Source organism: Protopterus annectens, chromosome 8.part0 (genome assembly GCF_019279795.1).
Source record: "Protopterus annectens isolate FY-2018-M chromosome 8.part0, PAN1.0, whole genome shotgun sequence".
In the NCBI taxonomy this organism is placed as follows: domain Eukaryota; kingdom Metazoa; phylum Chordata; order Ceratodontiformes; family Protopteridae; genus Protopterus; species Protopterus annectens.
This window is the reverse complement of record NC_056741.1, coordinates 1,499,437,068-1,499,454,258: the sequence shown is the minus strand read 5'-3', so window position 1 is coordinate 1,499,454,258 and position 17,191 is coordinate 1,499,437,068. Positions and strand designations below refer to the sequence as shown.

Genomic DNA, 17,191 nt, shown 5'->3' with positions numbered 1-17,191 from the left:
TCACCCCTTTATTCAACTTTAACTGCCAAGGCACTTCACCGTATTAAGATTCCTCGTAGATCTGGGTTAGTACAACTACTTTGCATTTTCATTCATTTTCTTAGAGGGTAATGAAGTTAAGAAAAAACACTAACGGTAAAGGTAGTGGACTTGTGAGACTTCCATGCTTTCACCCTATTACACAAAACACAACAAATATATTAAAAAAACACTAAAGTAGTAGCTGTAAAAGTTTAGAACCAAGCAACAAAGGTTAAAAAGAGAACTGTAAGACATTACATAATGCATCAGTCTTGGAAGAGAAGCCAAATTCCACATAATATAACTAAATCCCCAATAGAAAATGACAAGCAAGCACGATGTCCTGCTTGCTCTCACCTTGCTACTGTACTGCTTGGAGCAATGTGGGCAGCAGACTGGCGCTACAGCAATTGTTCCAGTTAGCTGTGTGTGCGTGCTCAACATGGGATCCGGTTCTCCAGGACCAGCAGGACGTAGCTTCCTTATGCTAGGAGGGAGCTCAGAACCTGGATGATTCTTCAAGATGTGGGCCTTTCGTTTACTGGCACTTTTATAAACCTGAAAAACAGCCAAAAACAATTACATAACCAGCATGACGACAGGAAGACTAATTTTCTAGAATTAAAGGAGTTTGACAGGACATCCTGCATTTCACTTCTTTGGAAAAGGGAGTTACTTTAGACATTTAGCTAGCATGAATTTTGCAGTTAACAGCTTTGCAATTTCCAGAGACAACACGCAGTGAGATTTCCAGGTAGGCCCCATTACACTTCTACTGCTGTCATCCTGACGAGACTCATCCAGCTCAGTTCTTTGCGTCTACATTGCTTGAAGAAGCTTTTACAAAGAACCAGTGTTACTCTACAAGTAAAACAAGAAAGATCAGACAGGCAAGTAAGCCCTACAAAGCCATAAATATAAGGTCAAAGTTCTTTGGAGGGACCCTAGTTCTGGGACAAAGAGGGATGAAGTTTTGACTATGACACAGATGACCTGAGTTAAAAGAGCAGTGCAGGTGTAGGTGAGTGGAAGGTGTGAATAAGTGGGCTGTACTGACTCACCCATCCTGTGCACAGAGAATGATAGTTTTCTGGTCAGCCAATTTGCTTATGTACGGTCAAGGGAAAAAGAAGAAGCACAATTACTCAAAAATTCAAAAAGAAGGCCTGCAAGGAAAACCAGATTAGGCAGTACTGAACAATACGAGACTGAAGTCTGAACTTGCTCTAAGTGTTGCACCCCAGCTTTAGCGACTGGCATAACTAAGAACATGAGACAAATAACCACATTACTGATTTCTGGCATCAATAATTCCTGAAAGAAAGAAGTGTAGGCTGCCACCTTTCTAATGCTGTCCTGAAAGTCACTTGACAGTTTACACTGCAACATGCAGCATTCAACCACCAAGTAAATGTTGTTTGTAGGATGAATGAAGAGAAGAAAAAGGAAAAATAATATAATATGATGGGCCCCTCCAGCTCCTACATGTCTTGTTTAAACATATGTGGTGGTACAGCAGTTAGTGTCATCTCACAGCAAGAGTTTCTCCCGTTCGATTCTTGGCTGAACCGCCTCCTGTGTGGAATCTGCATGTCCTCCCCGCGGTCGAGTGACATTAAAAGACATGCAGGTAGATGCGTGCGTGAATGGGTGTGCCTTCCTTGAAGGTTGGGCTGGCACCTCGGCACCATAAAAACCTACTGCCAATCATTAGCGGACCGGAGTTCCACTGTGGCGACCCCTAGCCGGGAAAAGCCGAAAGACATTACTTTACATGAACTTCTAGGGGTAAGAGAGGAGGAGCTCATACTTCAACACTGATTACTCACTATATCTTCTACTCACGAACATATCAGGTTTGCAGTAGTAGTACTCCTTACTCAAGTTTGCTCAAACAAATCTACTAGATTTGCTACAGCAATACACCTTACTCAAGGTTACTCAAACAAATCTACCATATTTGCTACAGCAGTACTCAATGTTAGTCACACAAATGTACTATGTTCCCTGCAGCAGCACTAATTCTTCCACAAAGAATACTAGGCCTGCAGGAGAAACACCCAGGTTATGAGCTCAGAGCACATCCCACATAGTTGCTCTGGTAAAACTTGCTCTGCTTCTGTTTCGTATATCCAACCTCTAATGTCTGGAAAAGGTGTGGAGAGCAGTCCAAGTGTCTGCTTTATAAATGTCCTAGGCTGACACATTCGTGAAAAAAGCCACAATTAGTAGCTACTGCTCTAGATGAACGAGTTCAAACTTGTGGCTCCAGAGCCTTGTTGCTAGATTCATAGCGGAAAACACTGCAGTTAACAGACTATTGACATTGAGGTACTTATCTTCTATCGCAGGAAGAAGACAGCTTGTCACCCTACCTGATGTTCTTGGTCCTTGACATGCCATGCCTGTGCTCTCAATGGACATCTGCAGATGTAACATTCTTCCACCATATTTTGCAGGTTAAGGAAGACGACTGATAGCCACATGGCCTAGTTCAGAACTAACTCAGATATAACTTTTGGTATGATAGATTTTTAGATCACATACCTGTATTCATATCCACCCCTCGAATCTTCCAAGAACAAGTCTTCAAAGCCTTTTCTAAGGCCAAGAACACTGCTTCAATGGGGCTGGATAATATAACAGGCTGCCTACTGACCAGCCTGAAACAAGACCTTTCAAACCCTCTACAGAAGCTATTCAATACCAGTCTTCATACAGGTTTTGTGATGGGGGAATGGAAGACAGCCACAGTTACCCCCTGCACTAAGGTGGCACATCAACAGACCCAGGCAAATTAAAGAGCCAATGGTCTGACCAGTCTCTTCTGCAAGACTATGGAGGGAGATCATTATGGAATTAATAAATAAGGACAGAGGAATCCTTTAAACACTTGATCTAAGCCAGTTTGCTTTTATCAAGGGTAGACCCTGGCAGCTTAACCTGGTCTACTTTTGAGAAGTTTACTGAAGCAACAGATGAGGGAAAAATCAGTACACACCATATATTTAGACCTTGCAAAGGCATTCAAAACCATTCCACACGCAGGCCCCAGCTAAATGTTAATACCTATGCAAACTCATTGGATAGCAAAATAGCTCACACAGAGAACCCAGTAAATTAGGGTAGGAGGCTCTACCTCTTCCAAAAGACCTGTTACTAGTGGTATACCCCAAGGTTCAGTCATAGGGCCTCTCTTCTTTGGCATCTACTGCTTGGTCATGAAAGTCAATGTAAAGGATTTGTGGCTAAGCTGAGTAAGTTTACAGACAACTGCAAACTTAGTGCCATCATAAACTCTCCAGAAAACAACAAGATCCTCGATCCTCCAAATGGGTCTTTTCAAAACAAATAGTTAGTATTACAACCCCGGACTAAAACTAAATGCCAAAACATGTATACTGTGTCTGCTTTGGCAAGTTTAAGATCTCTTGTAGCTATCGCACTGGCAACACACCCCTGAAAATTGATTTAGTAGATAGGAACCTATGTGGACAACAAACTGTTTTTGCTACCATGTAGCCACTATTGTAAGAAAGCCCTTTTTCACTATGCAGCTTATTGGTAAGCTGATGGTGTCTAGGCCCAGGGATGTGATCATTCAACTGCATTCAGCACTTATTAGGCTGATCATTGAGTACAGGGTGGGAGGGTGCCCTAATGGTTAAGGTGTTTGCCTTACAAACACAAGGTGCAGGGTTTGAGTCTCACAAGGGATAATTGGCTAGGCTTAAAATGGCCCGCAAGGGCAGTTAGCTTAGTAGTAATCTATGAACCTATGAACCTACAATAATGCCACCCTTTAGTATGTAACTGTCCAAACACCGAAAACAATTTAAACAACCACAACTCTTCCTCACCAAGAAAATCAAGGGGCTAAATCATAAGACTACAGTGAATGTCCCAAAGCCTTTTCCCTCTTCAAGGTATCATACAGGCTCCTGAAGAGTGGTCTCCGGATCACGTACAGAGCCTCAACAGACCTAATTCTCTCTGATCTGCTTCACATCCACAAGTCCAAAGGTGGAATAAACACCCACTCAAGAGATCATAATCTCTTATGCAAAATATTAAATAGAGCATATGTATCAAAGTCAGTACCACTTATTTGGAATTATCTTCCTCTCCACATAATGCAAAGTACTTCCCTTACTTTATTCAAATGTAATCTGGACTAATAGATGGGAAACTGCAAATTCACTTCTTGTTTAGCATCCTTTCCCTTATGGATAACAGTAACATAAATGTTCTACCATACTCTGGGTTATTTATACAAGGGCAAAAAAAAATTCATGTGAATGCGGGCTAAGCTTCCAAAGATCCTCATGGATCAATAGTCTAGTAAGCATCTATGAACCTATACAGATGAATTTGCTCCAAAACTGACAATACCTTTAGGGAAAACTATAAATGGCTCCTTTCACATTAAGTTCCGAGTCCCGGGGATCACGTCAGTCGCCCTGCTAGACAGGGGTCCAGGGAAGTAAATAGTGTGGGAAGAAATAGCCAGGGAATTGTTATGGCTAGGCTTGTATAGGCTCTAGGGCCAATAGCCTAGTACCAACCTATGAACCTATGAGACCTTTCTGGATAAGATCACTATAACTAGTACCAATCTTTGCCAACAGAAAAAAACATGAAAGGTTCTGAAGCATCAGGCTCAAAGGGGACTAGTGTTAGTCTCTGGAACACAAGGTTTAAGTTCCAATGTGATTTTGTATGCAAGACCACTTTCAAGAACTGCTTAAAAAAGCAGCGAGTAAGACAAATCCACTATTATGCACGCCAGAATTCCAGACAATTACACCTTAATGGAAGCATAACGACCAGTGGCTACCAGTTTGGCCAGATACTGAAATTTGTGGCTATGGACACATTTTGAGGAAATATCCTTAGAAACAACACATACAAAATTTCCTCCATTTACCCAGATATGGTTTCCTAGTATTAGGTTTTCTGGCTTCCTACAATAACTGATGTTTAATGAAAGTCTGCTTTTAAATAAACTAAGCTTATTTTTTATATACCAAATGCAACATTGAAACAGAAAAAAACAAATCAGAGTAATCACAAACAATATAGACTTAATTACTTCAACAGGAACACAAATTTGGACATTATCCTATACATAAATTCCCAAACTTACCATCTCAAAAGCTTCCTCTCCATTCAAGTTTACTAGTACTAACATGAATTCTTCTCCTCTACATTCATCTGAATCCTCCGAATTCCACTAATGTTACCCCTCTACAAATCTACACTGATATAGGTCTATCACAATTTCACAATTTTTAATGTCACTCTTGCTATCCTTTTTCTAATATAGAAATAAATACGTTGTAATCATCATCTAATCTTAAAATTGGTCAATATATGGCAGAATCTGATGGATATTTACCCTCTAGGTAAAACCACCACTACAACTTTCTTCCAGAATTTAGGTATCTCTCCTATTGCTTTCAAGTCACTACTATTTTTTTTTATAGCTATATTAGGGACTTTCCTTCCACATTTCTATGGCTATACCATCCAACTCCGGTGATTTACTTGTAGCCAAGTCCACCACCTTTGGCAAATTTGAGTTCACCATGAAGTTCTCAAAAGAAATCCTATTCCAGTCACCACATTCATCTGCTATGCTAAGACTTTCATATTGGTAATAGCAAGGACATTTCCCTAGTCCCTTGGGGGTGTTTTAATATTTTACTGACTCTGGATCCCTCAAGCTTTACTACTGCTCTCTCCAATTTCTGCTTGATTAAACTCTGTGCTAAAAGTTATTGTCCTTTAGGGTTATTTAGATAAAACTATTGCCTGAAAACCACTTTTGCATTCTCATGCATATTGTCCAAATATTATTTTGTACTCTGCCTGGCACATTTTAATTGCTTCCCTTCCTCATCAGTGAGGTTCTCTAAATTATTCTGCAGCACTTGAACCCTCAACAACCCTTCTTAAAATATTTATTACACTTCCCTAAAATTCTCTTTCCTTTATTTCAATCACAACTCAAAAGTCTCCTTTTACTGCTTCACAAGTACCAGCTATCTCTTTTGACCCATTTCAATCTTTCATATTACTTCCCAAATCTTGTCTGCTAACCACTCTTTACAAGCCTACCTTTTCAGTAAATAATCGGGAAAGAGCTACTTTGAACCCTCGACCCTAACAAAAGTGCATGAATAGATACTATATTAATAAAAAGCCCTCTATTCCCTCAAGTAAACAAGCATGCTCTTGCATTATACAGCATCTCTTCAATCAGGCCCAATTCTTATAATTGTAGGAATGGTAAGTAAATTCCACTTGAGTATCTATGGCTATTACTACACCCTCCATTCCAAACACTTTCAAATATGTCTAACAATCTAACCTCTTTAACAATAGTCTCCTTCCCTGAGCCTCCTGATATGTCTTCATTATTATAGACCATATTCCAGTCTTCCCCTATGATCAGCATCCCTTGCTAAACTTTTATCCTAAGCAACAGCTTAAATGTTTATTCAGCTCTCATTCACTTTAAGATGGCTGCATATGGTCCTTTCCCTTGCTCTCCTTTAATTGCTGACTCAGCACCACTTTTCTATTCTTCCCACTTTGCAGCTGCAATAGGAAACTTATGTCAACTATACCTTGCTACACAATGATGCTGATTCTTTTGTATTTGGTAACGTTTAAGTTGAACTAAATACAACCTTTTTTGCAATGCCGTATATTATCTCTCAACACTCATAACTGACTCTGTAAAACATTTTCATAACTCTCTCTACACAGAAACAAAGTTGTTTTTCTTCAAGTACAGAATATTAATGATTTCATTATTCATATTTAATTCAATTAACACTGCATTATCTTCGCTAATCTATTTATTGCCATTTGTTAGCCAGCATAGTCTGACTGGGCACAAGTGCCTCTTTCCAGCACAGGCCTGGGACGAAGAGATCCATATAAACAACTGCTGTGTTAGAAACATTCAAATTCAGTAAAACTGGTTACATACAGAAGCAGAGGATCTGAACTGCCTTTGCATATTATTGACTGCCAAAAAGCAAATACTAGAAAATGGACATTCAATATATAACAGTCAACAATTAGAGAACTAAGATCTAAATAGTAACCAGTATATATAAAATTAAATAGGAAAGCCTGACGTACATACATACAATTTCTAAAAAAGAAAGATATGCAAATGTATACAAGTGTAGGAAAGAAAGAAAATATTGTGAAAGATAGTAAGAAAAAGGGAAGATAAATTTATGAGGATTTTATTTGACATATTGTGTGTTTAGATGGCACAAGTATACAGATTTAAGCAGGCTGCATTATAGAGTGATGAACAGGTATGACAAATTATCTTGGTGCTGGGCATACACACAACCCGGAACTGTTTAAGTTTTACTTTAAAGTTGCTCAGCTTGTCTGTGTGTTTTAGTTTTAGTAGTTTATGTTAATAAGCTCTTGTACTTAACATTTTCTGCAACCATACCCATCTTTTTTCCAGGCTATTATATTCCAAACTAATACAATGCAATTACATTGTATTATACAATTGTAAATATTACACATTCATATCCCCATCCTCTCTAGTCTAACTAGTTTGTGCATGCATTATTTGAAGCAGCCCCTTTTATTTCAATCATACTATCCACAAAGTGGGGTTAATGCACTTCAATTCCCTCAACTTAAATTCAAGTTCCACCTCTTATTCAGTTTTCCTGAAGCAGTTCAACTTCAAGCCCCATCATCAGTACCTGGTTCACTCCCAATTCTTTGCAGATTCTGCTGGCCAGCTCTTATACAGCTACTTGTTTTGCAAACATTATCTTTTAGAACAAAAGGAAGGGTTTCCACAGGCTTCTTCTCTGTTGAATTGTCATTGCTTTCAGATGGCTTTGCAACTGGACCTACTTTTCCCTGCTTATTCAACTATTGCTAGCTAAACTGCTTAATTCCATCCATCTCCTGCTCAGCCTCCATAAATGTTGAGCCTTCAGGGGGGAAAAAGCTCTCTGAATACTGCAGGATACAACAGTTTACATCTTACTCTAGCTCACTGACATTCCCTTCATGACTGAATAAATTTGTTCTGTTTCTGTCTGGTATAAGCCAAGTACTAATTTTCTACAAATACTCTGGTGCATCTGACTTCTAAAACATTTACCCTCTGCCACATTTTTGTTGACATTTCTTTCTTTTTTTTGGTAATAAATATCTTTACTAAATTGCAGTTTACACAACAACCTGGCATAATTACACATACATCAATATAAAAAAATTCATTCTTCTCATGTACTGTACACATGCTTTCTTTTTAACAATCATTCACTCCAACATTATGTAAACTGCTCAATTCCTGCCTTCCCTTACACTTCACTCCTCCTCCTGAATACTATTCTGTATGTACTGTTCAAAAAAATTCAATTTCTATGCAATTTGCTCCTTTCCTTCTCCGGTTAGTTTTATCTCCTTTACAATACTCAGTTCCTTCAATTACTGATGGTTTAGACTTTGATTGCTTTTTTGGCAGCCAACAGCACACCTAGGCAATTTAGATCCTATGCCTCAACTCAAAGAAACCATTTACTTAGTAACAACCATTTGCTCACTCCAACTTTTCTGACAAAGTACACTGCTGGAAATTTTTAAAATCTATCAACTTGCTACACTCAAAAAAACAATATTCCCAATTATCTCTTTCTTCCCATCACACCTCCAGCATTTACTATTTAGTCAAGGAAAAATTCTCTAAAGTCTGCCTGGGGTATAAAAATACCTATTATACAACAACCCCCCATTAATATTCAAAAACGTGTACGCTGATTGGTCAGCGTGAACGTTGTAAATCAGAGTTATAGTAATGGAAAAAGGTCAGTTCGCCCGGACTGTTTCCATTACTTTTTTTTTTACAGCAACGGAGAACGCAAGATCTCCATTGCTTCACACTGTCTTGCTATGTTAAACGAGTTTAACATAGCGAGACAGCTTTAAAAAAAGCAATGGAGATTCTCCGTTGATTTTTTTAAAGCTGTCTCGCTATGTTAAACTCCTTTAACATAGCGAGACTGTTTGTAAAAAGCAGCGGAGATCTTGCTTTCACCGTTGCTTTTTTCAAAACTGTCTCGCTATGTTAACTGGGTTTAACATAGCGAGACAGCTTTAAAAAAAGCAACAGAGATTCTCCATTGCTTTTTTTTTAAAGCTATCTCGCTATGTTAAACCCATTTAACATAGCGAAACAGTTTGTAAGAAGCAACTGAGAACTTGCTTTCTCCGTTGCTTTTGCCCACAGCTCTGATGTACTGCATATGCATACGCATGCGCAGTACATCAGAACTGCCGCAGAATACCGGACAGCTGCGGAAGGGCAGACAGGAGGCATTATACAATGCCATTATTTAAGAAAAGTAATTATTTTTTTCCTTAAATAATGACATTGTATAATAGCAATAACCCACGCCTGGGTGTGGGTAATGCTGGATTTACCCACTGTTGGCTTTGTTTGGCCACTCGGGCTTCGCCCTCGTGACCAAACCACGCCAACCATGGGTAAAGCCAGCATTACCCACACCCAGGCATGGGTTATTGCTATATGCAAACACAAGTGAAAATCCTAAACCTTCTGGACTTTTGCTGAATACATGGGCCATATATTTGTCTTCTCATTTCTCTTTCTCAGATTGCCTTCCCAGTCTCTTCCCAAACATTTCAAAATTAATCTGATAGATTATTAAAGTTATCATGCAGTATTTTATATGCCTTACTAACCATCCCTTTTTAAACAGCAGCTTCTGTTCTATATTCAGCTAGAAACTGTACCAGAACCAACCTTTTACTTAGCATTCCCGTCGCTTTTTCTTTGCATATATACCGATACTAAACTCTGTTAAGGATGGTAATCTATAACCTGCAATTCCAACTTAAGATTGGCCTCATCCCACTCTCTTACCTTTCCTTATCCAGTTATTCCCTCCTAGCATCTTGGTTCACTTGCTTATTTTCTGCAGTACATTTCAGCCACCAACCAGTGCCTATTTTCTATACCCTACTTGAAATAATCTCAACCGGCAAAAGCTCCTTTCTCCATTCCTGTGTTGACTTAGTTCGTACAATACTTTTGGACACTTTATTAACATAATATTCTATATGATTTTCCTTAATAACTTGCATCCATACACCTACTCTCTCCTTATTTGTTGACCCCCCTCACCCGTTTCAAAATTCCTTTCCACTTTAATTTATAACCTACTGTTTATTTTATGCACATGAGCCTTAATTGCATAACTCTATAGTATCTCTTCAAGTCAGGTAATCTTAAACTACCTTATGTGTTGAAAATCAACTTAATCCACTTAATTCTTGCCCTCTGTTGCTCCCAAATAAATTCCTTCAAATCTATCAATCACCTAAAACTAGTCCTTTGGTTGATAAAAAAAATATGCCTTACCTGTGTATAAAACTAAAGGGACTAAACTATCACTGCTTTTTTCTTACTATTACCATACCCATAATCAAGAGCTTCCAGTCTCAGTTTTCAAATCTTCTCTTCCCACATACTCCTAGGTGCTGTAATATAATCCATTTTAATCCATGCACCTAAACACTTCATCTTACAGTGTCCCCATAAATATGGGTAGTGCTTAAACTAATTCAGGCGTGCATACACAGTTTTACCACCAACTTTTTGTTTTATCTTCATTATGTTTATACCCAAAAAGACTTGAAAATGTCTCAAAATGTTCCACAACACTGATATGTAATTTTCTGGATTTTTCAGTACAAAAATGATATCATCTGCAAATAAAGCTAACTTTTCTTGTTTACCATACAATCTGTATACTTAAATGTGTGAGTCCCTTACTTTCCTTGTCAATGGTTCTAAATATAAATCACATAACAAAGGGGAAAGAAAACCCTGCCCTTTTCCACTATTCAAATATGACTTGTCAGAGAGGAACCCTTATACTTCAGTTCTTGCCTGTGACCCTTCACACATCCTCTTAATGCCTTAGAATGTTCCACAACACTGAAGTGTCTTTCTGGTTTTAGCAGGTAGAAAATAATATAATCTGCAGACAAAGCCAACATTTCTTGATTACCATGCCAATTATACCCTTGAATTTCTGAGTCCCTTATTTTCTTTGCCAATGCCTCTAAACATAATGCAAATAAAGGGGACAGAGGACACCCCTGCCCAGTTCCTCTCTTCAAACAGAACTTATCAGAGAGTAGCACCCACCACTTTAATTTTCAGCTCCCATCCCTTATATATCCCCTTAATTAACTGTATTATTGTGTCAGGGAATGCAAATCCTTCCACTGTCCTACCTATAAAATCTCAGCTTACCCTGTCAAATTCTTTCTCTGCATCAAGACCTAACACAACAGTGGTACTTTCTTAAATTCTGTTTCCACCTAGATCATCATTGTTCTATTAATGTTGTCAAATGTTTGCCTCCCTTAACAAAACCCCACAGATCCGTGTCTATCAATTTTGGCAACGCCCTTCTAAACAGGGGTCCTGGGAAGTAAATAGTGTGGGAAGAAATAGCCAGGGAATTGTTATGGCTAGGCTTGTATAGGCCCTAGGGCCGATAGCCTAGTACCAACCTATGAACCTTTGAATTACAGACAAACACTTTATGACCATGGCTGATAATTGAAATGGGCCTATATGAAGCTTTAGATATTATAGCCACACAGCTTTTTTCCAGGATGCTGGCGTTTCTCCTACTTTTAAAATACTGTTAAACAAAACTGTCCATACCTTTGTCACTTTCTTCTCTCCTAGCTTCTAAACTTCCACAAGAATACCATCTATTCCTGGAGACTGGCTATACATCACCATTTTAATCTCATATCCTCCTATCCCAATTAATAACTGAGCCTCATTTACCTCTAATCTTGGCATATTTAATTCTTCCATAAACATTTTTATTTGTAATTTTCTTGATTTCTACATTACTTGACTTTATACAGATCTTCATAAAATTTTCAAAATATTTCTAATAACTCTACAGGATCTCTGGTTATTTTCCTTGTTACAGGCTCCCAAAGCTTGGCAACAACCCTTTCTACTCTCCATTGCTAAGCCACTGTGCTAAAAGCATTTTGAGCTCTGGAGTTATCAAAAAAAATTTGCTTAATAGCAATCTTTCTAAACTCATACATGTTATCAAGGTAGTCCCTTATTTTTTTCTTTATCACTGCAGTTGTGCTTTTCCTTGTTCTGTGAGATTCCCCCTGTTCTGAAATACTTCTTTTGTCAGTTCCCTGAAAGCAACTCTTGTCATTTTTAACCATCTACTTTTCTTTTATTTTTACCCTATTTTTAACTCAACTTTTGTTTTATCCCACACCTTAAGCTATATTTTCTGAAAAAAATTTAAATCTTCTCTAATAACTCCCGAATACTTTCCACTACCCATTCCTTAAATTCTTCTCTGTTTAACAGCGTCTCACTTTAATTTCATTACCCTGCATTTTTGTTTTAGTTATTACTGGCTCGTGATCTGAAACAGTTATTGGATGTGTATCAAAACTTTCAACTAAATGCACATGCTCCTTGTGAACCATAACTTCTGTCTAGCCTAGCCCAGTTTTTATACCTTGGAGAATAATATGCACATTCTCTCCAAGCTCGTACTACATGCTTTCAAAAATGTACCCTTTTGTTGTATCTTCCCTTCTAAGCCTCCCAGATATAATCTCACCACTGCAAATCAAATTCCAGTCCCTACCTATAAGCAATATTTCCTGCTGTAAGCTGATTATATCTCTCAGAATTTTCTTAATCGCCACTGTAACAGTTTTAGCTGGAATATAAATACACGCCAGTGTAATCCTCCTACCTTGCCAGTAGCCCCTTACTACAATAAATTTACCATTATCATCTTTTTTCCTCTTCTATCACCACTGGAGCTCTTCTAGCAATTAATACAAGTTCTCCCCCTTTCCTTTGTCCGAGATATTCCACTGAATAACAACAAACAAACTGAGAAATAAAAAGCCAAGTCCAGTGTGTTAGTATCTTCCCAAATGAAAGGACAACTGATTAAATCCACTCAAACTGTAAAAAACAGATAATAGGAATCTCCACATAAGCAGCTGCTTATGTGGAGATTCCCACTATCTGTTTTTTACAGTTTGAGTGGATTTAATCAGTTGTCCTTTCGTTTGGGAAGATACTAACGCTGGAGTTGGCTTTTTATTTCTCAGTATATTACACTGAATAACCATCCTGAAATCCAAATTCACATGCTCAGTTCTTTTTAAATGTGTCTTGTAGCACAGCTATTTGCACTCTGCATTTCTTAATATAAATCATTACTCTTTCTTTTTTTGTATATACCTGTGAGACCATTCATGTTCACATAAAATATGGAAAGTGTTGCCATTATGATAAGAAGTTATTATTCTACTTATGTACAACAGCTTTTTTTTTAATGACTAGTTTCAGCTTTTGTGTAACATGCATACATTGATGTTTGGCAGGTTGATCTTTTATACGTCAAAATAAAATAAAACATTGAGCCGAACAGCACAGGACACAAATTTTATTGATATAGAGAATAAGCGCTTTATTAACCACTTCTTCAGACTACAGAAATGCCTAACACACTCATATTTAAGCTACTGCAACCCATCAAGTCAGCAGCTTACTCCAATCAACATTCTTAAAGAGACATGTATACAACTTCTATCAGACTGTCATAGCACTCGTACAAAAGTACTAAAAAACATACATAAACATAAAATTAAAAAAAAATGTATAAAATACAAATATCAACAGTAAGTTTTAATGTGATAATCTATGTGCATGTAAAAATGGTTTCAAAGTCACAGCATCATTAATACCAGGCGGTCTATACACTTTGAAATGAATAATCCATTTATGTTCTGCTGCCTCAGTTTTATTTTTAAGGTCACCACCCCTGATGATCTCTAATAAAATCTGAAACGAAAAATTTAAATGCATGTCGCAGACCCCCAGCCATCAACATGTTTTGCTAGAACATTACTCTCTCTGGAATGTATGCCCTTTAAATGTTACATAATACGCTCTCTGTTGCATAAAACAACTATTAAACAAAAATAGTTTTTCTTACAGATACCTCTTTACTTCCTATTTCCCTCTCCTTAATGTTCTTCCAAACATTAATGACAAAGTACTGTATATGCGTTGGAGTTCCCTACAAGTTTAACAAAGTCACAAAAGTCTAATATTTCCAGGTTTTCTTGTTTAAAAATATTTTGCAATTGTGACTAATACTTTGTAATCCTACATTTATTCATTAATTTTCAAGTTGCTGGTTTTCTTCCTGCTGACCTTCTCCCAGCTCCAGTCTCTGGTTCATTTCCAACACACTCCTGGTTCTTCAATGTAACACCTATGCTTTTCTTGGCCTCTCAAGCATTTTTCTTAGGAACACTGGAAAACATTTCACTGGCATAGTCTCTTTATGAGCTTTATTACTGGAAGAATTACAGTGTCCCCTTCTGTTTGATAGATTACTTTTTGTTTTTCAAACTTTTGTATTTCCTCTTTAGCATGTTCTACATGAAAAAAAAAGACTGACCTACCAGAAAAAAAAAATATTCTGAAGATAACTGGATACAGCAGCTTGAATCTCACACCTGTTTCGCGACATTCCCTGATTGCAGAATAAATTTACTCCTCTACTGCCTGGTGTACAGTTGTTGTCTCCAACTTTTAGTACTTTCTCTTTCTGTTAAAACCTTGTCAGAATCAATTCTTTTTTGCTGGTAGGACTGCATCTTTACTATTAGAAATCTTGCCTGCTTTTTCCTGGCCAGGCATGGAGCATACACACAATGTGCCCATTCAATTAATGACTCCTGCTGTGTAATACCAGTCCAGTTGCTTATTTGTGCTTTCATAAAATGAATACAGTCTGGTCCTTCCAGTTCCAATGGTACAGCAGAAAATCTCAGGTTTTCCCATCATGCTCTGTCCACCAATTCTACCATTTTTTAAACTTCTCTTCTTGAGCAGTCTCATACTCGGCCAGCCTTTTCTTCACTTCAACCTCTATTTTTTGCAGTTTTACCAGCTCATCTGAATATTAGTTTAAAGTTTGATCCATTTTTTTCCAGCTGTTTATTTGAGTTGGTATACTCCTTCAGTGCTTCATTTTTTAATCAGCTTTGAGCACATTTGACTTGGTTTTTCCTTTAAATTACCGGAAGTCATGTCTTGTACCAAAGCTGGAGACTGAACTGTTTTTTGCTGAACAGCTGCAGGATTCTTCCCAGCCAGTGTTTCCTCTTTACATTTTGTTGGCGATTGTCTTCTGGGTTCTATAAATTTCTTCTTTGCTGGCATCCAGATAATGCATTTACTAACCAGTAACAGAAATGTACTCAAAGACAAATTCACTGGCTCCCTTTTCTGAGTTTTTGTTTTCACACTGGAAGAGTTGAAATTAAGCTGTTATTCAGTGTGCAGCCATCTTGGAAGTTCTTAAATATTGACTGTTGCACACCTCATCTTTCACAATTTTCTGCATTTAGACAAACTTTCATAAAATTAGTGAAATCTCTAATACCTCTATGAGATGTTGGGTTATTTTTGTGTCATAAGCTCACTACCTTTGGCAACAACTCTTCCATTGTCAAATATTCTCACATATTTCTTCAGAAATGTAACCGCTTGTTATAATTCTCCTAGTGGTCCCCCTCATACATTCTGACCATTGCAAATCAACTGTCAGTCCCCACCCGTAAATATTCCCTGCTGAAAGCTGATTATTTCTTGCAAAATGTTCTTAAGCTCCATAACAGCAAATTTTAATGGAATGTAAATACATATAAGCATAATCCTCCTGCCCTGAAAATAGCCCTTCATTACCATATATCCATTACTGTTTTTTTCACTTTTATCACTACTGCAGCCCCTATAGCAATTATTTCCCTTTTTCTTTATTACTGCTATTCTGCTTAATGTCTATCCTGAAATCCTTTATCAAATTCGCATGTTCATTTCTATCCAAATCTATCTCCTACAGCACTACTATTGGCACCCTGCATTTCAGAATATAATTCAATATTGTCTACTTTATGTCTATACCTGAAAGGCCATTTACATTACATGACAATATAGACAGAGCAGCCATTATGACAGAACACTATTACTCCCACATATTATACATCACACTTCTTTTGGATGTGTATTTCCAGTTATTGGCTTCCAAGCACACATAATGTTTGTCAGGCTGTCATATGCAGTGATTTATGTTCATCTCCACTGAACCTATGGTCAAATTTCAAGTCTTTTCTCTTCAATGAAAACACTCGAAAAATAAACACATTTTCATAACCCCCATCCCATTTTAACTTAAAAATGTATATAGTTTTGTGTTTGTTCAATCAAATAAAGTTTACTCCTCCACAAAGAAGCAGTTCCCGCTAACTGACAGCTGCATCCACATGTATTACCAAAGTTAAAATGAAGCTTACCAATGCTGAAGTGCATTCCATTGCCTGTTTTCTCACACCAATTAATATTTGTGTATCTTCATTCCTCTCACAGATGTAAAATACAGCTTGAATGCTTTCAGTTAACTAACTTTTAGCCCTAAGAAAAAGCGCATTGGCTACCTTTAAATAAACTAAATTAATGCATTTAATATAAGTGTACAATGTATTAAGGTTACTGGGGATATCACTACTTGTATAATTTATAAACTTCTCACAATTTCAAACTATTTTTGATTTAACTACTTGATATTGTACCTGTAAATGTCAATTGTACTGTACCGCTAATATTTCTCTCATCAAAGATTGCTCAGAATTCTCAAGATTAATAGCTTTCACTGATGTTCCAAAATGGTTGCACACTGATCAACAGCTTAACTTCAGCTCTCCCAGTGTGAAAAAAAGAAGAGAAACAGAGATAAGGGCCAGGAACTTTTTCGTTTTTAGTAATTTCAGTTGCTGACTAGAAAGTACACTGCATGTATGCCAGTAAGGAAGACACTGAGACCCTGAAAGAAAAACTAGAAAAGCTGAAGAGAAAACAATGGCTGGGAAGAATCCTGCACTTGTTCAGCAAAAAAAAATATGTCAAACTCCAGTTTTGGTGCAAGGCATAGCTTCCAGTAATATAGAGAAAAAAATAAGACGTGCTCAGAGCTGAATTAAATAAAATATT

The 17,191-nt window shown here is 37.5% G+C and overlaps 1 protein-coding gene across 2 annotated transcripts in view; it reads right to left on the bottom strand.

Moving 5' to 3' along the window:
• The window catches only part of PRDM10 (PR/SET domain 10), a 1,088,540-nt gene that overhangs the window by 292,126 nt on the left and 779,223 nt on the right, over positions 1–17,191 (bottom strand). For both annotated transcript variants that reach the window (XM_044081083.1, XM_044081084.1), the window contains one exon: positions 379–579. In XM_044081083.1, coding sequence (XP_043937018.1) covers positions 379–579 — 201 coding nt within the window. The remainder of the gene's footprint in view (positions 1–378; positions 580–17,191) is intronic.